Source organism: Aythya fuligula, chromosome 4, assembly GCF_009819795.1.
Source record: "Aythya fuligula isolate bAytFul2 chromosome 4, bAytFul2.pri, whole genome shotgun sequence".
Classification (NCBI taxonomy): domain Eukaryota; kingdom Metazoa; phylum Chordata; class Aves; order Anseriformes; family Anatidae; genus Aythya; species Aythya fuligula.
The window spans coordinates 5,821,026-5,848,612 of NC_045562.1; the positions used below are offsets into that span (position 1 = coordinate 5,821,026).

At 37.0% G+C, this 27,587-nt stretch overlaps 1 protein-coding gene across 2 annotated transcripts in view; it reads right to left on the minus strand.

Annotated features, from left to right (window-relative positions):
* The window catches only part of GSTCD (glutathione S-transferase C-terminal domain containing), a 69,553-nt gene that overhangs the window by 6,244 nt on the left and 35,722 nt on the right, over window positions 1-27,587 (minus strand). For both annotated transcript variants that reach the window (XM_032187496.1, XM_032187497.1), the window contains exons 7-11: window positions 9,261-9,376; window positions 8,578-8,622; window positions 6,714-6,842; window positions 3,128-3,261; window positions 1,265-1,295 (exon numbers count right to left, since the gene is read on the minus strand). In XM_032187496.1, coding sequence (XP_032043387.1) covers window positions 1,265-1,295; window positions 3,128-3,261; window positions 6,714-6,842; window positions 8,578-8,622; window positions 9,261-9,376 — 455 coding nt within the window. The remainder of the gene's footprint in view (window positions 1-1,264; window positions 1,296-3,127; window positions 3,262-6,713; window positions 6,843-8,577; window positions 8,623-9,260; window positions 9,377-27,587) is intronic.

Consider the following 27,587-nt stretch of genomic DNA (forward strand, 5'->3'; position numbering starts at 1 on the left):
GTGATTATGTGTTAGGAACATGTAAGTACATGGAAGGAATGTTGATCAGTGGAAAATCTCATTCCAGGTCCAAATCCACTATGCCACTTTTATCATCTCAATCTACACAAATTTATTTCCATGTAAATTAGTGAAGTGTACATAAACCAAGCTGTCATGAAGATAAGATTATAATAACTGAAACTCCCTAGTGAGAAGTTTTCTAATGTTTTTAAATGACCTCCAATTAGAGGATTTAAAAAGACAACCTCCATTTTCCTGCTAAATACAGCATCATCAGTACGCACACTGTCACCATTACATTTGGCAATTAGAAATAACATCCTTCTAGCATATTTCAGGAATAGAGGATTATTCTGCATCTCCAGAATTCATAGGCTTTTCTGGATTAAAAACACTGAGACAATTATCTAGGATTTGACATGTTACCTTAGCAAAGTTTCTATATATCCTTTCTTCTCCTAATTGCAGATATTCTCTTTCCGTGCCACACTGAGCGCACCTAACCATCAAACTTCTGGCTGCTCATCACTAACAAGTTTAAACACACCAGACACAGCTTAATGAATTGGTACCAGTTGTCACCTGACCACTTCTCTGCTCTTGTCCTTTTCCACGCCCCAGTTACCTTCATTCTGTCAGATCTGCACACCTCATTGCTTCATTCTCCCACTTTTCCCTCAAGCAATCTCCACACAGACTCCAGATCGAAACACATTTGAATACTTCTAAAACAATTTTGAATAAAAGTTTTTAAAACAATACTGTACAGAATTCTTGATGAAGAGTATTTGTTCTTCCTACTCATTATGTCCAATCTTCTAGACATAAATTAGAGGGGGAAATCTGAGTTTGTCATAAAATACCATCTATAAAAGTAAGCATTTTGCCTAAAAAAATGATAGTAAATTTCTACAGTATGAGCATTAGTATTTAAGACATAAATTGGTATCCTGTAATTGTTAAGTGTTTGAAACAGGTATATCTTAGGAATGGCTCTTTTATACCTTATGATGAAAAAGAATTAACTGGGGGGAGATACCATGAAACTTTATGGAAGGAAAAAAAAAGCCTTAAAAAATGGTTGGTGGAGAGAACACAACACAACTGTGTCTGTATTACTAATGAACAGATCACATAACACATGCACCCCCTCACAATTAAAAGATAAGCACTTATATTTCATTTGATAAGACTCAGTGAAATGCATGGAACAGCCCCAAACCCCCTCCATCCACTGTCCACGGCTGTTTATCTTACATACCTTGTAGGATAAAATTTCTTTGAACTGATTACTGAAAAGAAAAAAAAAAAAGACCAATTCAATTAACATCTAAAAAAGCCAAGATGGAAAATAGAAGCAATTCTTACATACCTGACCACATTTTATGCAAAACAGCAGTATCCATAGCATACAGAAAGGCACTCAAAAAGCAGAAACCATGACAGTTTGTTCACTAATAAAGGAAAAGCACATTTGATGTCTTTTATCCTTCTATTGAATTATTCATACAGATCCACTCTTTAAATTATCAAAAATGCTAATGCAGATTTACTGGGTTTTCCACATTTTCACATACTTTGTATTACAGGTACACAACCTCTAGAGGCACACATTTTCTGTGCATCACAAGAGTAAGGTGTTTCTAGGATGGAACTGAATAGGGAATATGGGCAGTATAGGGATATGGGAGGTCTATCACGTTTCATAATCTTAAAAATTAAGGGAAAAGAAGTAAACCCTAAAATATAGCTTGAGCCGAGGTCAATGTTATGAACCACATCAACTCCTACATTGGCTTACACTCTCAGATTTATAATTTTAGCAAACACAAAACCTCAACAATTTACATTTCTTCAGCATCTACAGCAACAAAAGATTCCTAACATAGTGTGAATTTCTGGACTTCATGATTTAAAATATAACTTGGCAAAAGTTAACAGCATCTAGTCGATCCTACAACAAAATAACAGAGAAAAGTTATATGTCTGTTAACTTTAGAAAGCCTAAAATTTTATTGACTCTTCCTTAAAAATACTTCTATGTTTTACTCTGTCAGAGGAGAAAACAAAAGGGACACTTCTAAAGAGATGGAAGAATCAAACTGACTAAGAAAGGACTGTAAAATGCAAAGTTTAGCAAACTGACTAAGTTTTAAGTATTTACTCTCCAAGCACTTCTGTAACAGCACACCTCAATAACAGAGAAAGATAGGGAAAATATTTACCATGGAAACATATTTATTTATTTATTTATTTTTAAGATCTGTTGATTCTTTTTACGACAGCACGTTTCAGCTTCCTACTCTAGCAAATATATAGCTGAGTCAATGCTTTAATTTCTAGTATAATTAAATCTGATTCATCTTGGACATCCAAAAGGCAAAGTTCAGCTTTATGAAAATAAAATGAAACAAAATAAAACCTCTCCCCCACCTAGTTCTACCTTAGAAAGCTGCTAGCCTCATATCTTCTGCTACTTTTTGCCAAACTTTCACATTTTATTTGTATCAAAGGCATTAAAAAATTCTTAAGCCTAAGACAAAGAAGCATTTCCAACGTGGCAGATTTGGAGAAACAAAATACCTACACAGTCCACCGAAACAGTATTAAAACTAGGATCCAAAAAACAGGAGAGCTCGTCTACTTGGGAATAAATCAGAACAGCTTCACAAGCAGTAAACTGTGGCATAAAAGCAGACCCATTTCTTTAAACCGATTGCTTACATCTTTCTCCAACATTAAAATGTCAATTCCCCTTCTTACATTACTTTTCATGAGTTTTCTATTAACTTTGTGATTTCAAGGTAAGAGGTCTGCATATTACATAGATTACCACATACTGTATCTACTGTGTTGAAGGTATAGAGTCTTTTTTGAACTGCTGTGATTTTTTTTCCTGGATAAATCCAGAAAAAATAACCCAGGAATAACCCATCTGTCTCCCTTTCAAGACGGATTTGCAAAGAGAAAAAGGAGGAGATGGTTGCACTGTAAGTATGAATCAATTGAACCTGGACACGTGCAACAATCTTGACCTTAAGTTGATTAATTATGTACTCTTCTATCACTTTCTTTTTTCACTTGAATTGCTATTTTAAAGTTTATCTTGTTAGTCTTAGTTTACCTTCGTGGATATTTAAACTTCACAGTGTTCTGAATGAAGCCATAACAGCATGGGGAGATGACAAAGGCTGCCCGCGCCTTGATGCAATGTTCAATCACCATGTCTGTTGCCACTCCACATGCATGCAGAGCCACCTACAATGTTAAAAACAGAAAACAAAGAAACAAGCACATTCTTTACAGCAATATTCTACATACAATCCTGTTGTAGTATTTTGATGGATTGAATTAAATCCTTGCAGAGAGTTTAACAATGAAGCTGTTATGCCAAGGGCCTGGTCCTTAAATCCTTGGCTTTGCATTTTTCTCTTTCATGTCTATGCTGTGGAAACTTTATGACCTAACTCCACTTAAGAAGGGAGTCATCAGCACTGAACAAGGGTCACTCACCAAAAGTACTCAAAAGATAGGTGCGTAGGTGCACTGCATTGTCCTATCAACTCAACTGTAAATGAAGCTACAGAAAAATTTTAAAAGACAAGCTACCATGGTGATTAGTCAAAAGTTTTTGTTCAAGCCAAAAGGATTTAGAAATACAAAAACCCCCTCTCGTTCCCATTTGTACCTTATTAGATACCAGAAAATCCCAAACATCAAACAAAAATCAAGAACGCGCCTCCTGCAACATGCTTCTACAGCCTCTCAGCCCTGGAGGAGAAACACAGTCTGCCTTACCCCTAATTGAATATTGTGCCTGCTGCTTTATGCAGCAGTTCAGATTTGTAAAACTGCATTGTTTTCTATGCTTTTGGTTCAGTGTAAATTTACGAAAAAGGTTTAAAGCTGCAAAGTTCACATTTCAAGGTTCAAAGCTGTTTTTCAAGGTACAGCAATTGGGAGATAAAAACTTTGCTCTCAGATGTGGATTAAAACAAAGACTTTTTTGTTTGCAGACTGCTTGATGTAAGCTCAGCTGAGCAGACCATTAATCAGCAGCTGAACTATAACTGCATACAGATGGTAACAAATACTCCTGTCTCAAGCAGAACATTAAAAACTAATATATGTAGTAATTTCACAATGCAATTTTTCTGTCTTTACGAATTTAACAACAAAAATAAAACTAGTTTAAGACCAGAAAAATATGAGATTATCGTGGAATATAATTATAGTTACTTCCCTTTTTATCCAAGCAGAAACTAAAAACTGCTTTGCTTGCATGTTTGGAAAAGATACCTTAAACCTTAAAGTACTGGATAAAGCACAAGTAAATGAACAAACAAAAAAACAGTAGCTTTGTTGAGCCTGTATGAACTGTAAGCCATTTGATTTATTCTTTGTGTTCCTCAAAGTCAATGTAGTTAAGAGAAAAATCAACAAATAAAATTGAAGGCAAGGTTTTCTCAGGATATCCTATATGTCAAGCTCACTATCTGAAATGAAATAAAAAGCAAGGACAAACGCAGTTAATGCATTTCATTCACAAATTCACACATCTGTAGACGAAGGAAAACAAAGTGTCCCCTGAGGAAAGCCACAAAGCTAATTGAGTACGAGACCATTGACCTGTATTAGTCCTCTGGCCTTTTGGCGGAATAAAAAAGGAACTGGTTGACACATTCTACTTAACCTGCTTTTGAACTCCTCTCAGATAGCACTTAAGAAAACAGCCAAGTAGTGCAGTTTTTTATTTCATAGTAACTAAAAATGCATATAAACTTGTTTTAAATTAATACCAAAACTAGAGAGATGAAGACTTGTCAGGTTCATTTTTCTAGATCTCTTTAAATTTCACGTACCGTAGCCAGTGAATTTGTCATGCTCCCCCTCACATTTACGCTGTACTATTTCATTGAGAATGGCACAGTCTTGCAACGAGTGAATAGCTTTACGAGCCACAGAAGATGGGTTTAGAAACGATGCATCACCAAACTCTGTACACATCTGTGCATCATCATATTGCGATTTTTGTATCAGACCAGCGTTTATGACCTAACGATACAAAGGTAGCTAAACTTTACATTATTTACCTTCCAATGTACCATCAAGCACTTGCACTACTGTTAAGTCAAACAGCTAGCTCCTGGCCTACGTGTGGCTGCAGAGGAAACAGGAGTTCATCCTGGAGAGGGAATCGTTATATGGGACAAACTAATTCTGAGATGAGATTGATACAGGTCTCACAAAAAAAGGGAAGCTCCAGGTTTGTCTCTGGAATAGTGTACAGAATCAAGCCGAACAAACTGAAATCACAGACCTGGAAATGAAGAGTTTGCAAGTGATTTTTTCCAGACATGTACTTTAGCATTTTACTTGTCATGAGACTTAAGGGAGAATATAACACTTTTTTATTAAACAAAAACTCCAATGAAATATTTAACTTAGTATTAACCTTAAAAACAGACCAAAAAAAAATAAGAAAAACTCCCATGACCATAACACTGGAGACTAACTTCACTAACAAACGACACATCTCACACGCAGTATTCACTAAATTATTCTGGAGATTCTGATTTTTTGCAATAGATCTCTGGTTCATCCAATGAGATTTAAAAAACACAGAAAATAAAGCTAGAGAACTGGAAATTTACAGTTAGAAGGATAATAATAAATAAAACAATTTATTCTCTCCTCTTTCTCCTGCTCTATGCTTCAATTCCCTTATTAAACAAGCCAAATAGTTAAACAGAACTGGAGAATATGTGCCATAAAGCTTCAGCATTAAGCACCCTAAGCTACAGACAAACGGGCACTTGGATGGATGCTTTAGGGAATAGTCAGACTTGCATTGAAAGTTAGGAACTTGCTGTAAAAGTTCAGATGCTTTTAACATAAAATCAAACCAGAAGAGAGCAATCTTTACAGCATTAAAAGAGACTATTTGTACCTTACTCTTCACTAGGGCTGCAGAGTTCAGGATACTTTGAATCAATATTCAAATCATTTACTTTGTTCCTATAAAAGTGATTCCTGCTTTGGTCTGCTCATTTACAGTCACCAAAAGCCAGACCAGCACCCGCTGACTGCAACAGGAGTGCTCAGTACGAGTCCTACAAAATTGAGATCTCACTCTGCCTTTAAAAATACAGCTCGAGTACACCCTTCACAAAGAATACACACGCAAATCATTAGTGTAACATTCTCCCTGTCATTAAAGTTCCTTCTCAGTTTTGCGTTGTGAAGTCTTGAGTTGCTTGCTTTATCTGCAAATGCCTTTACTGTCACCTACCTACACCTCTGATCTCACTTTCCTGTACCCAGGCTTACTTTGAGCACAAGCTGCCTTTTTCTTCCTGTCTTCAAAACCTTCCCCAGCATACCTCCATCAGTGAATAACTAATCTTAAAATAATATCATTAAATCAAGAATCTACCACACTATTTGTCTTCAGAACGGCCAAGCAGCACCCATATTGTCATATTTGATTAGAATAGATACTGCTTCCTTATTGACTCATATAAATAAATAATAAACACAAAACCAACCTAATATTGGTTAATATAACAAGGGTGCTTCATGTAGCATCAGAATAAGCTGTATAAGCATAAAATTTCCTTTTCTCAGATATTTTAGTTAAGTAGTTGTAGAAAATAGTTAACCAGACATTGAAATTAAAATTCTGAACTTGAAAAGTTACAAACACTTACCCCAATGTTAAAAGACCCATTAAAATAGTCCAGATTTGCTTGAATGAATGAGATGTTGTTTAAACCTAGTTCATCACTTCTGTCTTTAGCACGGATCAGAGATAACTCCTTATTTTCTATGAGCACCACCTAGATTTCATACACAAGACAGAGTAAAGCAAAATAATACTGAAAAATAAAAGTCAAACGTTACCAGCATGCACAAAACTTTAGAGAAGTTTTCTCAAGTTACTTATAAGTTACTCTTTAAGTTACTTATAAGTTCTCTACAAGTTACTTATAAGACCTACAGAATGATTAGCAGATGACAAAACAACAATGAAAGGCATTAAAAACTTGCCAGTACCAATCAGCTGGCAAATGTATTTATTTATTCATTTGTTGTCTTAGGTCTAGAACTTCCCTTTTCTCAGGCAAGCACCTCACACATCTGTGATTACACTAAAAATTTGCACATTTCAAATCTCTGCTGTAAAATATATATATTTTTTGCACAATTATATTTGATGGAAGTCTGGGTCACATCAGTGAGACCGGATAGCTCAGTTTCTTGACTTCTGCATCCAGTTTGTTATGAAAACGAAGAACCATTTTTCTCCTAATCAGTGACAAGAATTAAGGTAGAGCTTACAAGGATGGTAGACACCCATCATGACAGATCATGACCTCTGAGGCAAATGTTTCCAAACAATTTTGCACTGCACTCCAACAGTAATCCAAATCTTTTGACTCAAAAGGTTGTATTTTAAGGGTTAAAATAACCTAGAAAATTAAATTTTTAAACAAAGATAAGTTAAAGTAACTAGATGAGACAGAGAAGAGAATAACGAGACATAATATAAGTAACTCTCCCTGTCCTCTGTGTCCTTTCACGAGGATGCTTGCTGCCAGCCAACTCGAAACACTGAGTGAGACCCCATGTTTCCAGAGTTCTTGCTCTCCTCCTGTTAGAGGAGGTTACTCCCTTACTCTTTCTGCTGGTTCATGGCCTTAGTCTGTAAATGGATGTCCTGCCCAAGCCAAGCCCAGAAGCATACCCAGCAGCACACCTATAGAAGGAGCCAGTCTCTCACTCCTTTCATTGGCTCCATCTCACCCAGTCATTTCCCAAAGCAACGTGATATAATTAAGAACATAATTAGGAACAGAGTGAAAAAAAAAAAAAAAAAAGAAAAAAAAAGATACTCATATTGTTCAATGTTGGAAATAGGAAAATATTGTAATTGGTATTCACATATGAAACCTTTCTTCTAAAAAAGTTTACCTCTGCCAATTTATTTCTTAATTGGGCACAACTGGCTGCAGACAGAGCAAAGTGTATGTGTACAAGTGTAGCAATAACCTCTAAGATTTCTAACAGCAAAAAATGCTATCATATTATGCCTCTATGTTTCCTCACTTGGGGTAAAATACGGCAGAGGTACTGGCAGACCTTCTTCACATAACAAGGGCTTCATGTCTATACACACTTTACAACATAAGCTTAAATGCTTTGTTAGAAAGCAGTAAGATCATCTATGCACTTTAGCACTGTAATTGCTTACTTTGCTGAATCAAAGCATACACAGGTCAATGTTTGTACTCTAAAGTTACATTTATTTTTTTTTCCCCCTTTCATTTATCATAGGAGGAAATTTTTCTAAACTTTCCTTTCCAGGGATGACTTCTACCCTTTTCCCCCCACTAATAATAACGTGATAAATACCTTTACAGGTACTAACGAAACATCTCTCTCTAGAGCATAAGTTCTCCCCAGAAGTAACAGTCTTGTCTTCATGTTTATCTTCCCTAGATGCACATCTTTTTAAGGTATTTATCAGAGACAAAAAGCTCATACCATTTATACTCTTCATTTAGAGCTTACCTGACACGATGGCAGCATGTAAGCAAGAACAATTCCGACATGCCCCTGTGAAAACCAAAGCAAACAACAAAATCTTGTCAGTGTCCCCTGTTGTTGACTCATTTCACATTGATTATTCCCTAACCATTGACAGAACCTTTGAAAGCGGTTAGAATTTCAGCATACGTATTTTTGCTTTGCTTTATCACAGAATCATACCATAGAATGGGTCAGGTTGGAAGGGACCTCAAAGACCATCCAGTTCCAACCCCCCTGCCATGGGCAGGCATGCCATGCACTAGGCCAGGTTGCCCAGGGTCTTGTCAAACCTGGTCTTGAACACTTCCAGGGATGGGGCATCCACAGCCTCTCTGGGAGACCTGTTCCAGTGCCTCACCACCCTCTGAGTGAAGAATTTCTTCCTAACATCTAATCTAAATCTTCCCTCTTTTAGTTTAAAGCTATTCCCTCTTCTCCTGTCATTATCTGACTGAGCAAAAAGTCGCTCTTTTTTTTTTTTTTTTTTTTTTTTTACAAGCCCCTTTTAGGTATTGAAAAATTGCAATGAGGTCACTCCAAAGTTTTCTCTTCTTTAGGCTGAACAGCCCCAGCTCTCTCAGCCTTTCTTCACAGGAGACATGGCAGCATCTATCTACAAATCTGAAGATGAAAGCCAAATGAAATGTAAAGAAAATACACCTTACCCCTCCACTGCAAAAATCCACAATCACATCTCCAGGCTTAGCGAGCTTTGTCACTGCTGCTACCAAATTATTCAATTGCTGCTGTTTCCTCAGAGCCCGGTCGCTAGACATCTTTCCTGGGGATGACAGAGCAAATACTTAAACAGTGATAAACAGTTCTCAACATTGATAATTTTAATTGGGTAACAGCTAAGCATTGGAAGTCTGAAATGTATGACGGACACTAAAAAACAAATACCCGGGCTTCCAAAAAAATCCATTTTGAGCTAAATTTAAAAATATTAGATAGAGCTTTCTTAACATGCTGAGCACAGTTAAAACCTTCCAGCTCTTGCTGTTAATGTATCCTTAGGAACAGACCTGTGTAAACTGGAAGAAGTGTACATACGAAATAATCAAATGAGCCTAAGCTCCAGCATGGTGATATTCCCAACCTGTCAATCATGCCCAGAAAGAGAGCTCAAACCCATTCACAGTAGTTGTTGCCAAAACAAATCCCTATGCTACCCTTAAGCATCTTGTTTCAAGAAGTCTCACTCTTTCTCCTGTTAACTTTCACATTAAGCAGCCCAGTTTATTGAAACGACTATCTGTGCAACAAGGTGCTTCTTAAAATGACCACTCCTGCACAGCTTTTCATAGCATCTGTAACACAACCAGAAGCGGAAAAAATATTAATTTCTTTCAAATATGCTTGATAAAGTCCAAAATGCAGTTCCTTAGTTGTAATGAAACTGTCTAGTCAGCAGCAAGAGGTGGGACTGCACCTCATGCTGGTAAAAGTGAGCTGCCCCAACAGCTCAGTGTGGACACAAACCAGTGTTGGCATGACAGCTCTTCATTTAGGGCAGGCCAGCCTTCCAAGGTGAAGAATGCTAGCAGGGACATAACTTCTGATCAATACTGAATCCAATTTCAAGTTCAGCTAAGAGAAAAGTAGGTTTTCCAAAAGCATGGTAAAAGTATCAGAGTATTCTGTTTGACAGACTTCAGCACGGGCTTTTCCTTTGAACCTCGAAGCACAGTCCCTTCCTTCGAAATACAGCACAAAGATAAAAAGGTCAGCTCTTGTCCTCCCAAAGGGCTTTGAAGACAGCAAAGTTTGCCTTACAAGCCTAGGTGGCTTCATTTACATTAGGCTTGTTTTAACAACAGTTGGTTCTTACAAGCATTATCTTAAAAATAAATAAATACATAAATAATAAAAATAAATAAATAAAAACCCCATGCAACTAACTTTGACGTTCAGTTTTTCTTTCCTTCTTTCTATTCGGTGAAAACAAGCAATGAAAGTACTTAAGCTCATTCCTGATACAAAGATGCAAGTCCCCTCGGTGGGAAGCTTTCAGAATTCAACTCACCCTGAGCTCAAGTTAACTCTGCAATTAAAGTAATGGGGTTCATTGTAAATGCTTTTTTCCCTTGGTAACTTTTGTATAACACTGTCTTATAGCTGCTTGCAACTTTAAATCTTCTTAATTGCCAGAGAGACCGGGGAGACAATTTTGTTTCCAGTTCCTGCATCTCAACACACATTAGCAGAAATGTTCTGAACCATTTTGCTGCTGAGACTGAAGGACAGACCACACCTGCCAAGCAACAAACAGCACAAAAATCCAGGCACACAAAAGCTCTTAATTGCCTTATCCAGCTGCTCTGTTCTTATTCCCTGACCCCAAGGTTTTCCTGAGAGGCCTGGATTCACCAGTATCAAGTGTACCTCCTGAAAAACACCACCAAATTTTCATGCCGTGCAAAGTCAGCAATTAGGTCCTGGTGTCACTGAAGTCAAAACCTGAAATGCTAACAGGTTCCAGCAGCAACAGATCCATTGCTTAGTCTTCAGTTAGATGACCTCCTAAGCAGTAAGTTAATATGAAATAGGTTAAAGAATAGCAGTCCATAGCCTTTAAAAACTCCCTGAAAATTAACTCTTCATGGTTACCAACAAACAAGGCTTCATCCTTCCTCTACAAATTCTTACAAAGTGGAATACGTTCCCTTGAAAGACAGAAAACCAAGCTGCAATCAATAGGCCTTTTGTCTACCTCTGTATTTCGAACGTGGTAGCTAGAATTCCAGCCAGCCAGCCAGCTGTGGCATGGCCTGTCGAGAAGGTTAGCATGGGCACACCAGTCCTTCATTTTGGCAAACATGCAATAAATCCAACTAAAACTTCTACGTCTAAAAACACTACAACTCCGTGTGTATTTCTCAAGCCCTGCAATGGTAAATAATGCTAATCGCTGCCTTCAAGAATAATAAGAAAGAAGGTATCTTGACAGTTTAGCCTGACAAGGCGAAACCTTGAGCAACGTGACCTTTTCCTACAACAAAGGCCACTGTAAAGTGTTTTGTTCCCTTTGCAAGAACTCAACTGACATACTGCCACACAGTCCCAGAAAGATTTATTCTCATTTGTGATTAATTGTCAAAACAAAAATACTTTATTTGAATTCACAAATCCAGCATTACCCTTAATTCAGCCCTTGTCAAGCAGAGTGTTAAAGTGTCTATGGCACGTACAGGTCTTTCATTTTGGCACACAAAAATGTAATTTTTCAGCAAACACTCCTCTATTTTTACATTACCTTTTGTCAGTGTTCAAGTTCATATAATCCTTCAGCCTTCAAATAATACTTCCTTATTTCTCAAGTTAAATTTGAAAAGCCACTCAAGTTTCCTCAAACAAGCAAAATCCCAGGATCATCTCTAAGGCCTTATCCTGATTCAGCTTTGAAGTTGTAACACAGCACGACATAACATACAGCTACCAAAACACAGATATAAACACATCATGCATACATTCCATCACACGTAGCAGAATGTTACATAGTTCTCATTTTAGCACGTTATTTTAATGAGGTTTTCCACAAACCTCAGCTAACCAATTCAAATGATAATACAAAAACCTACTTTTCACTGAAACACAGTGCATAGAGCATATTTATTGCTATATTGCTTAACTAGACTTCATCGTAGTACAGCCAAAAAGGCTCAGTAACTAATCAAAACGAGTTTTTCTGAAACCAATGTTGTTGTTTTTCTTCTGGCAGTTACTTATGATAATTCAGCATATTCTAATTGTTTCTTAATACTCAGCTCCTACATCCTTCACCTTGGTGATGCTATCATCTCCTGCTATACTATTTTTGGTTCCTGTTGGGGGACAAGGTGGGGCTGTTTGCTTGTTTGTTTTGGGGATGCTTGTCGTGCTTTCACATTATGTTTGTGGGTTTTTTTCCTCCTTTTTTTTTTTTTTTAAAAAAAAAAAAAAAAAAAAGTATAGTACTTGTAAGATTAATATACTGTATAGTGGTTTCCATGCAACTCCTAGCAAAAGCAGAATTCAAACAGATGAAGGATGCCAGCTCAGCTAATATTTATTTATGAAGAAATGTTCTTACTAGCCAGAAATAGTAACAGAATAGTATAGAATAGTGTTGTAGTACACAATAGTATTAACCGTACTTAAAAGAACTTGCCAAATCCTGCAATAAATGCTATCAGTAAAGACAATAACTGTGCCGGATGGTGACATAGAAAAAAGTCAGCTTCTGTTTTTGAAGCCTCACAAAGCATGAAATAGGTCTGCATCCAAAGCTGGAAATGGTGTTTTATTGAAGGCAAAACTACAGCAAACCTTAGTATTTTTTTTCCATTTCGTTTTTCTGATCTTGCTGCCTTTCCAAAGCAGCATGCAGGCGGGGACACGCTTTTTGGTTCTGCAGAACATCTCATCAAGCTATAATTAGATATGAAGACAGATGGGCCCGAGATCTCCACAGACTAGAACTAAACACGCAGTTTCAGGAGGCACATCCATAAGCTGCAGCAAAAAGATGCAGTTAATACAAGGCGATGGCACCTGAACTGGCTCTTGAAGTGGTAACAGCCCCATAGCACAGCACCAAACCCAAGCTTCTTTGTCTCTAATACTGCTTTGGGGATCCTCAGCTAGTTTCTTTGTCAGGTGCTACACTGCACCGCATTAAGCAGTGGGGTCTCCTTTACTGCTTATTCATGCATACTCTAGTGGTGCATCCCATGTTTACCCAGTACAGGACTGCCTTGATTCCTCCTTGACTTTCTGTAGGCACTGTGAGAGTGCCCAGAAAGCATTTTAGCTCGTTATTTCCCTGCTACCTAGAGAAATAACGAGCATTTTAGCCCAGAACAAAATTGTCTCGTACTTACAAAGACTGCTGCTTGTAACCATTGTGGCAGTTTGCCATATGGCTATGACCAAGGTCCTCAAAGTGTAAATCACTTCCTCTAATTAACCAGGTAGAAGTTCTTACATAAAAATCAGACTAGGAAAAAGATAGACTTTACTACTTTTATCACCAAGGCATAACACTGGGAATCCTTTTCTCTAATTCTGGAGATAACATAAGAGAATTGTAAGGTACAGCCAAAACGGAGACCGCAGCTGAGCTGAAAACTTTTGCACTGAACAGCTTTTGATACAAAATGTGAGTAAAGCATAAGGTTTATAGCACTTCTCTATGTAAGGATGGAGCATAATCTGTTGCTTTTTTAATTCTCAGAAAAATATAAGCCCATTCTATTATATTTCATTTATCTTGCTTGTTCAGAGGTTAAACCTTGTGTTTAATCAGATATAAGATCAGATAGCTTAGGGTTAATATTGACTCATTTGCTTTTCCCAACATAAACATATGGAAATTGTTATTCTGTTTTTTGCTTACCACACACTGGATACATGTATGTGTGTGATGTTTATATATAGGCATTATACTTTAAGCAAAAATAACGTAGACATTCAACACTGGTTAACAGAGGTACACTAGAAATACTCCACTGTCTCATGCCTTTTCGGCTTGGATTTCCTGCATAGGCTTAACTTGATTTCCTCTTCAAATAGTTTTCCCACTGATTTAATTTCAAAAGTTAACTGAGTTGGGTCAAGTTATAATATTTAAACATAAAAATAAAATCTGACTCTAACTGCACGCTGCCCTTAATTCTGCATCAGAATTTTAATGCATTAATCCTACCAGGAAATGTCCAAGGAACTTCTTTACCACAGACAAGCAAAAGAGAGAGTGAGTGAATAAAAAGAACTAGTAATATTCATTGAAAAACTGAGTATTTATTGCTGTTTTACACACCTCACCTTCATTTCTGAACTCCCTCTCCATTCTCACTTGGAAAAATAAGCTACAAACTAAAGGATTCAAGGGGAGCGCTGTACTGCAGATCAGGTTGCAATGGAAGAAAAACACATTTTCCTCTATTTTTACTATTAACGTTTCATAAATTAACTTGTTCTTCAATATGCCTGTTTCGAACACACAAAGTCATCCCACTGCCCAGAGTGTTTTTTGTTTTTGTTTTAATCAACAGAAGGAATCAGCAGCCAGTGCTGATGCAGGGTTTTTTTTTTTTTTGCCCCTTTTATTTTTGTCCCAAGTGAATATTTATCAAAACATACTCTGGATCTATGAAGTTTGGAAACACCCCGTAAGACTTGCATGCCTTTACTTGCTGGTAACAGGGCATGTCAGTGCTTTCTTTTTAAAAGATGTAACAGGTATATATGCTGCTTCAGCACCTTCACGCATTCCTAAAGGCAGCAATCCATGTTAAAAGGAAGAGAATTGCAATTAGGTACTCTTGGCATGCTGTTTATTTAACTTTTCCTATCAGATCTTGGCTATTTTCATTGTTACTTTGTGTCTCTGCTTTTCCAGTTCATCACAACAGTAATCAGCTTTTCAGGAAAGCTGTGGGGTTTTTTGTGTGTGTTTGTTTTTTAAACTTCCGAGAAGGAAGAGACTAATAGGCTGACAAAAATCAGTACTCGTTGCCCAGAGTCTAGCTACTGTCATGAATAGATAGCTGGTCTGTGCTGTGCAGCTTACAAAGTGTCACTCTTCATTCTGCAAAGCCCAGACTTTGCAGGCTCAAATGTCCCTGGCAGGTCCATGAGAACTAACAGCATTCATGAAGTTAACTAATGCACACGTGTGTACAATAGGGCCCTCGGCATTCACTGGAAAACAAAACAAACCAAACAAGAAAAACCAACATCAAACCCAAATGTCACAAATAAGGTCTACAAACTATCCTCCTGGATAATGCATAGCTTGCACTTTCAGTCAACAGATGAGGCCAGAACAGATAACCTCAGAGCGTACATCATTTTTCCACTATAGAAAGGCTTTTATGATCAAGCGTGGTGATGTTTTAGCTACAGTCAAGAGAGTAAGAGAAGAGAAGGCAACAAAGCATAGTTTAAAATATTTAGATAGAGGGCAGTAACAAGAAGGACAGGAAAGGCAGCTGAACTCCACAAGAACATTTTATTGGTTTTTAGATAAGAGTACCTTCCTCCTGATCGTACTAAGCTATCTGCTCTTTATTAAGGCAAGCTTTGTAAAACAGTTTTATCCTTTCAGGCATAAAGAAGTAATATTTATATGGAGTTTTTAGATATATATAGGTCAACAGATGTCAGTAAAATGAAATGAAAATTAATGCAGAGCAGTTCTATTTATAAAAGTTGTGTGTGTGCATGTGTGTTTTTGTTGGTGTTGTGGTTTTTTGTGTGTGAGTTGGTATATTTAAAACTAAATGCCCTATTAAATGCCTATTTAAAATAACCTGAGCATTCAACTAAAAGGAATCCAGACACAGACAGCTAACATTTTACACATCTTATCTAGGATTTATGCTATTCAAAAACTATTTTATACGGGATTATGAAGGCTCTAGATATACTCAAATTAATGAATGTTATCCACACTAGTATGTACTTGTTAGAACCATGCTTACCGCTAAGTTTTTCATACTGTAACATTGCCAACAGCATGCTTTAGAAACACCAAGTATCACTGCCTCTCCCAAAACACTAGGGCAGTTCTAAAATGGTGAGCTACTACATATTTAAGCTAGCTGACTGTGCACTCTGTTCATCTGTTTACTCATTCTAGAGCCTTGAGATTCAAATTTTCCAAGCTATTTTTCCAGAATCCCAGAGGTTAGGAAATGGCTTTGTTTTAAAATGAAAGCAGGCAATTTTATACAACCATGGGATTTTAAGGAAGATGCCAAGCACTGTGTCATGACACAACTGTGAGAAGATGCACGGCATTTACCCTTCTTCCACTTCCTTTTCTCCCCTTTCCCCATATGTTGCTTCTCCTTCTCTCCCATGTTTTCTCCTCCATCTTTCTGCATTACATTCACTTCTTTAGCATCAAAATGCTATAAAGAGAACTCAGTGTTTTCTGAATTCATCATCAGTTCCAAGACCTTGTAAGCTTCCCCTGTGGGACCATATAACCTCCTGAGTCCTTTCCAACCTGTGGCAGTAGCAACGCTAAATGTCTTGCTCAAAAAGCGGGCGTCAGAGCAAACACAGTATGGCAGGCAGATTTGTAACAGCCTTACTTTAAATTTAGATCTGTGCAAATATGATCAGATGGAAATTAAGTCACTTGGGTATGCAACTTTCATATCAAGACCGTGTCCATCTCTCTTCTTATTTGCCTAAATTTCACAGGATCTTACAACCAAGACTGTAAAAGTTAACAAACCAAGTAATTCATGAACTTGTGTGTGCAGGGGTTACTCAAAATTGAACACGCATGTCACAGTAGTTCCAAAGTCATAAGTAATCCCTCCATGGCACATTTCTTTTAAATACTGAGAAGGGTATTAGTTTTTAATCAGCTTATGCTCTAGGAAAGAAAGCAAACTTTTTAAAAGAGAGACCCATAAACTACTGGGACCTGCAATAACATGTTCAAGCAAGCAGGCAAGCAGAAGTAACTAATACTGAAAAACTACACATATATAAGACTTATTAGTTGATTTTTGGTTTAAAAAATAAGAATGGAAATATTCCAAATGTTATGCTAAACAGCTACAAAATGTTCACATTCAAATGCCCTTACAAGTAAGCGTAACAGCTCTGTGATAATCAAATAAAAATAAAAATGAAAGATACCTAGCTCTTCAATTATTACTATTTCTTAAACCTTTTAATTTAATTCTTCTTTTTAAGGAGAAAATTCCAAGTCCGTGGTGTAAGCTACCTCTGCTGTAAACAAACTGGCAGTCTTAAGAGCAATACACTCGACTGTTCTTTTCTTTTCCAACTTCAACCACCGGCAGAACATTCTGCATCAAATGGTGTTGCTGATCTGCACAAAAAAAAAAGTAGTTGCAAGAAAATATGCTTTTAATACTCTCATACTTACGGTGAAATGCATCTGTATGTATACAAAACCTACGCAGTAATCATGCCCTACTTAGCAGTGTATAAACCTCATGCTTCCCTATCAAGCTCTCATGAATCCACCCCAGGTTTAGCTAACTTAATATCAAATATATTCAACTTTTTTTTTCCCTGTTCTTAAGTATAGACTAATATCTGACAAGACCAGGAACGCTGCTGTGTAATTTTTCACTGAAGGAACAACAAAAACAGTTCAATAAATTGGTATTACCTTGATTGGATGTATTAAGAAAATATTGTTCTTCGAAATTACTGGATGACCTTATTAGCTTCACTAATAAGTTAACAGCAGCTTACTACCTTCAGTGATAGAAAGAGCAGGATGGTTTGTATTTGAGGCACAAACAGCATTAACCATGTAAGTACCATCCTATATAAATTTGTATAACCCACAACTTGACTGCTGCTTATACGGAAGGCCAGAGGTGTTTCGCTAGTAACAGCAACAGCAGCAACGTTAGGAAACAAGCAAAACCAACCAACTACTGCCCCTAGGAGTAAAAGCAATAGAAGACAAGACACTTTTTTTTTTTTTTAAAGAACATCCTAATTTTTATGTTGTAAAGGTTACAAAACTGTCCAAGGTTGTGCATGACAACAGCACAATCTGAAGCTAAAAAGCAAAATTGTTGAAAAACCAAACCAAACTAACATTAGCAGGGGCAAACACACTGAAACAATTGTTTGTGTGCCAGTTCTATGCACCTTATATTCAGCAAGTGACATGCAGGTTATTTGCACTAACTACATCTCCTGTGTTTACTCTACTCACTCATTTCATATTTTAACTTCCACTGCCTTTCCCTCCTTCCTCTGCACGTTACTGAACGTCACTTCCACCAAATGGTCTCCCCTTTACCCACCTTTCCTCAGATTTTTTTTCCTTACCCCTTTACCTTCCCTGGTGTCTTCAACTCACCTGCTCACATCATGCAGCATCTCATTTTATCACATTTCTCCTGTCCTCACCGTTGCTGCTTTCTTTTTCCATTTTCTTACTACTCCTAAGCTGTCAGCCCTTTTGCCTTTACCTTCCACTCCTCGCCTGTCTAAACCCACCTATCACTTACAGCAGAGACCTTGTGTAAGAGACGTGCCAAGGAAGAAAAGCACAGCGGTACAAACCTTGAACTCAAAGATGATAAAACTTTCAGGGGAGAATAGAGGAATGGGAAAAGCAAACTCTGCTTAATAGTGTAAATAGGTCTCTAACCTCAAAAGGAATGCTGGTTTGCCTACACACAATATAATATCAAATCTCAGCGACATCTAGACTTACAAGATAGGGGCTGCTTGCTTTCTGCAAAATGTCTCCAGATTAAGTCATCACTGCCTGACAATAAAACAAGAATCAAGTGGTATCTTTATCTATTGCAAGCTTAATATCCTGATTGACAGCTGCTGTCTTGCTGAGAAGGGGGAGCTGCTAATTCCTGCTGAATTCAGTGCTCAGCGGGGGCTAAGAGAGGCTGTCTCTAGCAGAAACTGGAGAGCTGCTTCCCCAGCAGGAAGCAGAGAAGGGCCCCTGCTGAGGGCAGAACAAAGGCCAGAAGCCCCTGCCGTTCAGCCTCACAGCTGTTCTGCAGGATCTTGCCTCCAGGGAGCCAACTCTTGGATGTTAAGTAGCAGCCTAGTCACGGTGCACGCAGGAACACAGCGGATCGCCCTCTCTGAGCTCCTTATGCTGAATATTGGAAAAGGTAAGAGCTAAGGGGCTCTGTGCCACTGAGGGAGCAGTGAAACACAGACAGGTACATGAAGCATAGGCTGAAAGACACCTTCTGGTATCTACTGTCTCATTAATTACCACCACAGCTTCTAAATAAGCAAATAAATATTAGTTGGATGCTTGTCGTTGATTTGCCTATCTCTAAGAGGAGAAAGCCTGAAGTAATAATTCAGCAACAGGAAAAGTTGGTTTAAGAGACAGACGTGATTCATTTGGCCTCTTTGCGGCAAGCAATTCCGAACAGCTGGCTGCTGGGCAAACAGCATTACTTTTAGCTCAACTTTACACATCATGCCTGTTTACTGTGCAGAGGTTAACGTCTCTAGGAATCCCTCCAAAACACTTATCCTGATAAGGAATTTCCCGTACTGCAAAGGGTTTGATGGCCAATTCATAACTCATTGACATTTTAATAAACAAGCAACCACATTTCAAAACAACTGGATCTGAATCCTAAATAAGCCATTCTAGTTGCACGTGGAAAGGTCAAATTTATATTTCTACCTTGTCTTATCTACACTGCAATTATCATAGCACTTATAGCTTGATCCTATATAAATCTGGAATTTATGAAAATTTTAGTAAATTCAATCCATTTTACCGCATAAAATGAATGCCTCTGGGTGTTCATGTGGTTTATGTTAGTTAAAAGGGCCGAAAAAAAAAAACATTCAAGAGTTCATAGGAAATACAGGAATTACACTACTCCATCATAAGGTTTTAATTCAGTAATTGTAACTGTTTGACCACTTAACTGTTCTCCTTTCATTTCTTTTTTTTTTTTTTTTTAAACTTCATTTGTCTTAGCCCAGTTTGGGGAAAAAAAGTCAAAATGATCTTCAGGTCAGACAGTAAGCACAATTAAATTCGTTGACTAACTACCGAATTAGAATGTTTTCTACACAGCTTTAAAGTGGATCATCAGATTTGGATAAGTGTTCTTGGAATTTCTGGTGTCTAGTGTTAGTATTCGCTTTAGCCAGGTTGCCAGCCTGTAAATACTGACCGCCAGCATTCAGATTTGTATACCCTCCAGAACTGCACTCTATAAGAAATAAACTGTTGTAAGAAATACATCTGACAGACTGTGGGGAAAAAAACAAATAAGTGTTTTTCAATGAGCACTTCTCTTTCCATAGCCTTTTCCCTCCACTCTTTTCTCACATAAAGAGCTCAAAGTAGGCACACCAAAAGCAGGTGGAGATGCCAGTCCTTTAGCCTGAACCTTTAGTCCATTTTAATGCATTTTGGAAGTACTACACATAAGGCAAAATGCCTCTCTATTAACATAGAAGTAGTGGGCTATGCTACATAGCATTTATTCACAAATAGACGCATCCTTAGAAGATTTTCAGAGCAAATGTAAAATACCAGTTAAACTCAGACAATTTGGCTATATCAATTCAGAAAGCTGGCCAACGATAGAAAATATTTTAACTCCAGTTAATCCAGTGTAAGATCACTTCAGAAACACTGCTGAAGAACTAAGTTCTCTGATACAAGCATAAATGCCAAAATTGAGGTTTGAGATTTTCCTCATTGACAAATGAGCAAAAAGAGTCCTTCCCTACTGATTTTAAATGGGACAAATGCAACTCCAGTTTGCAAAGGCTGTCACAGTTAACTCATTTTCCTAAAATCCAAAGCAACAGCAAAATAAGCTTCCAAGGCAATGAATGTTTGCAACAGGCACTTCCTGCCCAAGCAATGATTCTAATGACAAAAAACAACTCCATTTATTTGTGTGTTAAGCAGCTTTTTGCAGGGTGGCCTTCTGTATTATTCTTTCATAGTTTATGACAGCAAATAGCCAGGAAAATCCATAAATCCCTTCAACCACCTTTGAAACGGAGACCGCAATTTAAATGGAAAAAGAAGTTAATGAAACTGTGGGCACCAGCCCAGTAGTCTACTACAATCCCCTAGGCCTTACTTTTAAAGAACATCAGGAAACAAAGACATGATTCATTTGGCCCTTGTGTAGCAAGCAACTCTGACCAGCTGGCTGTTGGACAAACAGTAGGACTTTCAGCTTAACTTCAGACGTCATGTCTGTTTACTGCACAAACTATCACCAAACTTAAGGCCATCAAACTAAACACTAAGGTCATCCATAAACTTATCTTCAGCATGGAAACTCTGTATTAATTAATTTAGAGGAGGAAACGTATGATAGCATCTTCCTGCTCTTCCTGTCAACACCACATTCTCTGCAGAAGTGAAAACATCAGTGCGTTCCTTTCCTCTATCCCGATGCATTTTAATTACTTTATTAGACTTGAACAAAATGAGACAAAGGGTTTTAAGGTGGTGGAAGAGACAGAAAATGTGGATAGCATGGACTGTAGGCACTCAAACAGCTTGCTGAATTTCTATAAATACGTTAGGACTTGATCTGAAGCCAACAGAAACTAAAAAAAATTATAAACTCCTTTCCAGCAGAAACTCATCAACTCAGACTTCAGTCAACTAAACAAAGACCCAAGCTAAGGTAACATCTGCCTTCAAAAACTTTAAAAGAAAATATATCTCCAACTAATTGCCAGAAGGCAGGTTCACCAAAACATCTGCCTTACTGAACAAAACACTTATGATGAAAATAACAAAAATGTGAGATAGTTCAAGAGCATTATAGGATATAAAACTAGAACATTTGAAAAACAGGCAAATCTTTGCACTGAGTTGTGTAGAAAATGGTACACTCATACAAACTTTATAAGTTGGTAGAGTGTCAAAGGAGTCAAAGGCCGTAAAATGCACCAAGAAAAGAGCACAACAAATCATCACAGCAAAAACTTTTTGGAAGAGACCTCTGGAGATCTTCTGGTACAACCTCCTGCTCAAATTAGAGCTATCATCAACAGCTGGTCAAGCCAAGCCAGGTCTCAAAAGAATGGCTCAGCAGTGCCTCTGCTAAGAAACTAATTCTTTGACATTAAATCTTACATATATATATATATATAAATGTGTGTATATACATATTTCTGATAACTGTGGCAATGCTTTGCATAATATGCCATAGCATAGGGACACTTCACTTCTGCATGGACATCTACGGGAGCGTTTCGTTTGGAAAAGACCTCTAAGATCATCTAGCCCAACCTTTAACCTAGCACTGCCAAGTCTACCATTAAAACCATGTCACTAAGCTCTACATCTATACATCTTCTGAATACCTCCAGGGATGGTGACTGAACCACTTCCCTGGGCAGTCTGTTCCAATGCTTCACAACCCTTTTGGTGAAGAAAGGGTTCCTAAATCCAACCTAAACTTCCCCTGGAGCAAATTAAGGCCATTTCCTCTTGTCCCGTCACTTGGTGCTTGGGAGGAGTCCAATGCCCACCTCACTATAGCCTCCTTTAAGGTATATCACATTTAATATCACATGCTCCCATGATATTTCTGAGACTAATTCTCCAAATGCCTCTGCCCTTGTATACAAAATACAAAGCAAGCACTGAAAGGAGAATGATGTGAATAGACATCGTGAGCAGTCCCCTCAAGGCCAAGGACATAAAACTGTCTGACAGTAACTACTACAGACACAGCATGGCACAAAGCCCAACCTACAGTGTCATTGATCAGATCAATACTGTTACACAGATATAATCCTTTAAATGGGCACTTCTGTTACAAGAGTTGGATTATTTTGATATTATTTTACCGGGATTATTTTATTTAGATTTAGCAACTTCTTGAGTAAACCAAACTGAAGAGGCACAAGGCCAGAACAACCAGCTCTATAGTGAATTACATTGCAACTGTAAGAAAAATGTTTTGTTTTTTTCTTATAGTATGACCAAAATATCTGTATGTAGAAGCATCTATGTAGAGATAAAGAGTTTATCAAAGCACCTGTTTACAAACTACTATGTACTGATTAATATAAAGAAATGTGAAAAGATTTTTCAAAGGGGAATGTCTGTGAGACCAGGACCTTAATATTTTTTATTTTTTTTACTTAGTAATTTAACACATTAAACTGAAGTGACTAAGATAAGTAATGTTCCCTTGCTCTCATATAACCATTAGACCTTGCATTCAAGGCTCAACTATACAGGGCTCAGCTTTATCTGAAGCAATTCAGTGAAGCATTTTTAATTCTTACACACCTCATATTTCTAAAGAAGAAATTATTCACAAGTTGGACTCTGATCTTTGTGGGTCCCTTCCAACTTGGGATAGTCTATGATTCCGTGAACATAAATATTTTGAAGTATAACTTCAGTAGCAAACATTTATTCCCACATATTTCTGCTACCTATCCAGAGAAAACATTTCCAAGTTTAGATTTGTATAATGGTTTCCAATAAATATATACAATGATTTTCCGAATCTATTCACTTTTTCTACAAATTATTTCTAATAACCCATGACACAACTTAAGTAAGCTTAACCAACATCTTTTGAAACAGCATTTAAAGCTGTAAAGACTGCCAGGCAAACCGTCAAAACAGTAAAAACAGATGAAACAAAAACAAAGCAGAAATACATAGTTGGCTTGAACTGTATTTATAAAGAAATGCCTAAAACAACCTATAAAAGCAATTCAAGAGCTTACTCTAGAGATATGGCCTAGGAAACGCAATTACAAATTGGGCTTTCAAAGCTCTGCTGCACAGACATACATGCTTAGAGCAACCTTGAACCAAGCTTTATTGTTTCACAGTTTGCCATACAGTAGTTTTAGTTCCCATTTAGATCAGTCAGTCTCTTTGCAATCAAATCTGAGTCTGTTTTTTTAGGACAAACATTTATTCAGGTGACATTTGGTTAATGGGAAGTTCTGCTGACTGAACAATGCCAAAAAGCCACCTCACATTTTCTGTATTGATTTATTCTTTGTGATTATTCAGAAGTGACAGCACTTCTGAATACCATAACCTTCAAAAGAGTTTTCCCCTCATTTAGACATCCAAATAATCTTAACACTTTATTTTAAACTATGTTGAGAATCTGGCTACAGATTATTCACTCCTTACAATCTGTGCACTTAACGATAGACACCCAAACTCTTTTGAAAGCTAATCATGTTTTCTGTCTTTTTTGTTCCTGTTTTAAAGAATTTTAGGGGAGTTATTTCATCAACAGCCTCTACTCACTCCTACTTTCTTAATTTTTTAACATTATCATGCTCTCTGATCTGTTTAAACAGGGAAAGCAATCACCTTCTTTCATTACTTTCAATCCCCTTCCTCTGTTATTTTGAATCATCAGCATCTTGTCTGTGTTTAGAATAAATTTAGCTCTTTAGATTCTTGAGTGCTGGTTATCTGTAGTACCTTAACATGAAAACAGTTGAAGACTGAAATATTTCCCCAGATCCACCAATGATGATAAAAGGGTTATTAACCTAGGGAAGACTGATAACTTTTTACCTTTTTCTCTGAAACTGGTATTAAAAGAGTCTTTTTAAAGTTTTTTAACAATTAAAATAATGGCAAAAAAAATACATCCCATAAAAATACTGGGACCCACAAAGTTTCTTTTATAATATCAGCTTTATTTCCGGCTTCATGAAAACATATATCTGCTAGGAGTACAAATAGACTGACCCCTTAGTGTTCACAGGAAGCTTCAAGGATCGTCACAATAACACCTAATTTTTTTCCCATTTGGTATACTGTATAGCTTTTCTGTTTAAAGCAGGAATTCTATATTAAGAAATCTCTGCTCCCGGCAGCTGTTTTACATGTTTTTGTACAGCCACCTTTGCTGAAGGTTGACCCATGCACCAAACAATACTTATTTCCAGGGCACGATTACATTATTCCGGGCCAGCTTGGATGGGGCCCTGGGCAACCTGATCTAGTGGATGGCAAAACCTTGGGGTATCAGAATGTAGGTATTCATACAAAGCAGAGCATGGCTTTCTACTCCAGCTACTGTGGGTCCTAGCCTGAATGTAGAACAAAGGAAAGTATTTCCAAATGAGATACACCAAAGACAACTGAACTTTGGGAGAGTACAGCAAGTTAGAAGATGAAGGGCATTGATTACTAGATGCAATTGCCAGGGGAAATGCTAAAAATGCTTTTTAGTCTCACTTAATTGGCTTGTTTGTGCCACCGTAATTGGGACCTATTTAATCTCCTGATTGTTTTTTCTGAACCAGTTAATCCCATCTCCAAGAACATCTATCTCTGGGAAAATCCACATTTTAAAAAAAAGAATTTTAAGTGATTATCGCTCTGTTGATCCAACTAAAATATTTCCTATCCAACATAAGAAAAACATTAAAAATACTTTGCACAATCACTCTGAGAACTACGTTAATATAATGTTCCAAATATAATTGAAATCTACATGCAGGAAAGAACAAGTTCCTTTTTAAAAGAACTCAGAACAGCTACAATCTTAGAAAAGCCAAGCAAAATAAAATATATTTCTAAAACCAGGAAGGCTTACTACTTGTAGTACTTTGATTTCATTTCTTCTTATCTTTATGTTGTGGAGAAAAGTTTGAAATACTTCACATAAATTAAAGTCTGTTATGCCAATGTACATCGCCATTCCCTTTTACTCCAAGAGGAGTAAAAGGAGATAAACGTGCATTTTATTACCATGAGCCATTTGTTAAAAATATAATCATGAAATATGATTCCAATTTTATTCAAGCAGCAACAGATAGACGTCTTATGAATGGGCTAGAGAACTTATTCCTACAGATTTGACTTCCCCATAAAACTGTTCTGAGTCCATGACTAAGAGATTACAGGGTTGTTGTTGTGTTTCATTAGTTGTTATTGTGTTTTTTTTGTTTGTTTGTTTTATTAATTATTGCTGAAAATCCTTCAAAAAAGTAATTGAAAAAAAAATGAATTGAGCACTATGTTCTTTCCCTCTCTGACACATGGAGAGGTTAAATCAAAGTAGAAATTTATACTGTCTACAGAACACTCTACTATCCAGCACATTTGTGATACAAAACTGAAAGAATATGATAAAGAATCTTAAAATTTCTTTCAGTGGCCTTGTTTACGTTACACAACAGCAACTTGAGCAGTAGCAACTAACTGAAACACGTTAATAAACATCATAAAACTGAAGCAGTGATTCTACTAAAAGTTCTTATTGCTCAGTTTTTACACATGACCTCAAAAGGACTACTCATACATTTAAATAAGCTAGACACATGGTCACAGTAGGGAAAAATAAGCTCTGCAAGTCACTGTTAGAATAAAATTTACTAAAAACAAACAAAGCCAATAGGACGTTTCCTTATATCTTTTTTTAATAGGTTAAGAAATGACTTAAGAAAATAAGGAAGTATTTCCTTATGGTATTTATCAAAAGGATGAACAACATATGCAAAAAGAAAAAGGCCCTGATCATAAAATGCCTTAAACTAGATTTGAGATATCAGCTAATTATTAGAGATTAACTTATCCTTGCAGGATCTTCAGGATAAAATACAGTGTAAAACCTGCTCATATCTCTGACAATACAAACATGAACACACATTTGTGTTGACCTGTATGTTCCAAATTCAGCAACGAGCCAGGTGATGCTGAATCCACAAACAACCAATGTGTTTTGAAGAAAGTTACTCCGGTGATTTTCAGCCCCACTGTCTGGCATTACAATGGCTACAAACCAATTTTTAAACAAAATTTCTGACATTAAGGCTCTAGTAGGAGTTCAGCATTCATTAATGTCTGCCATGTGCTCTACTTGCTCCTGACAAGCAGGATTTGTCTGCAGCTATAATCTGATGCCACAGTTAAAAATACAGAGAGAGATGTAAAAAGGATGCTTGAACCATAAAACAAGAAAAGCTTGGGGGATGCAAATATAGGAAGAATATCATCTAACCTTTGTTTACAAAGCAACCAGGATTTAAAATGTTAAAAAAAAAAAATCCTTGAAGATATGATTTATTTTTAACTTCATCTAAAATAACTTACAGAGAACTCATAACTCTAATATCCATCAAGTAGGATCATGACTGGGCCAAAGCATCCGGTAACAAGCAGAAGAGGAGGAATGTCAAATACGTGCTGCAGATACGATGGAAAGTAAAACATTTGGCAGATGTTTTTTGAGAAGCATAGAACACAGGATTAAGAATTGTTCTGTCAGCTCATATTGGGTTTACTATTTTTTTCTTCTTTTTAAGAGTAACAGATTATTTTAATTAATAACTCATTTCCAGTCTTTCAAAAAAGACTGAAATTGGAGTGAAGAAATTATGGCATGCTTCACAATCAACTTGTTTCACAAAAATTGCACAGCAACAGGTTGTGCTCTGAAAATAAATTAGAGAATATATGGACAATGACAAATTGTGAGTAGCAATTTATATTGGCTTTCACATTATAGATCAGA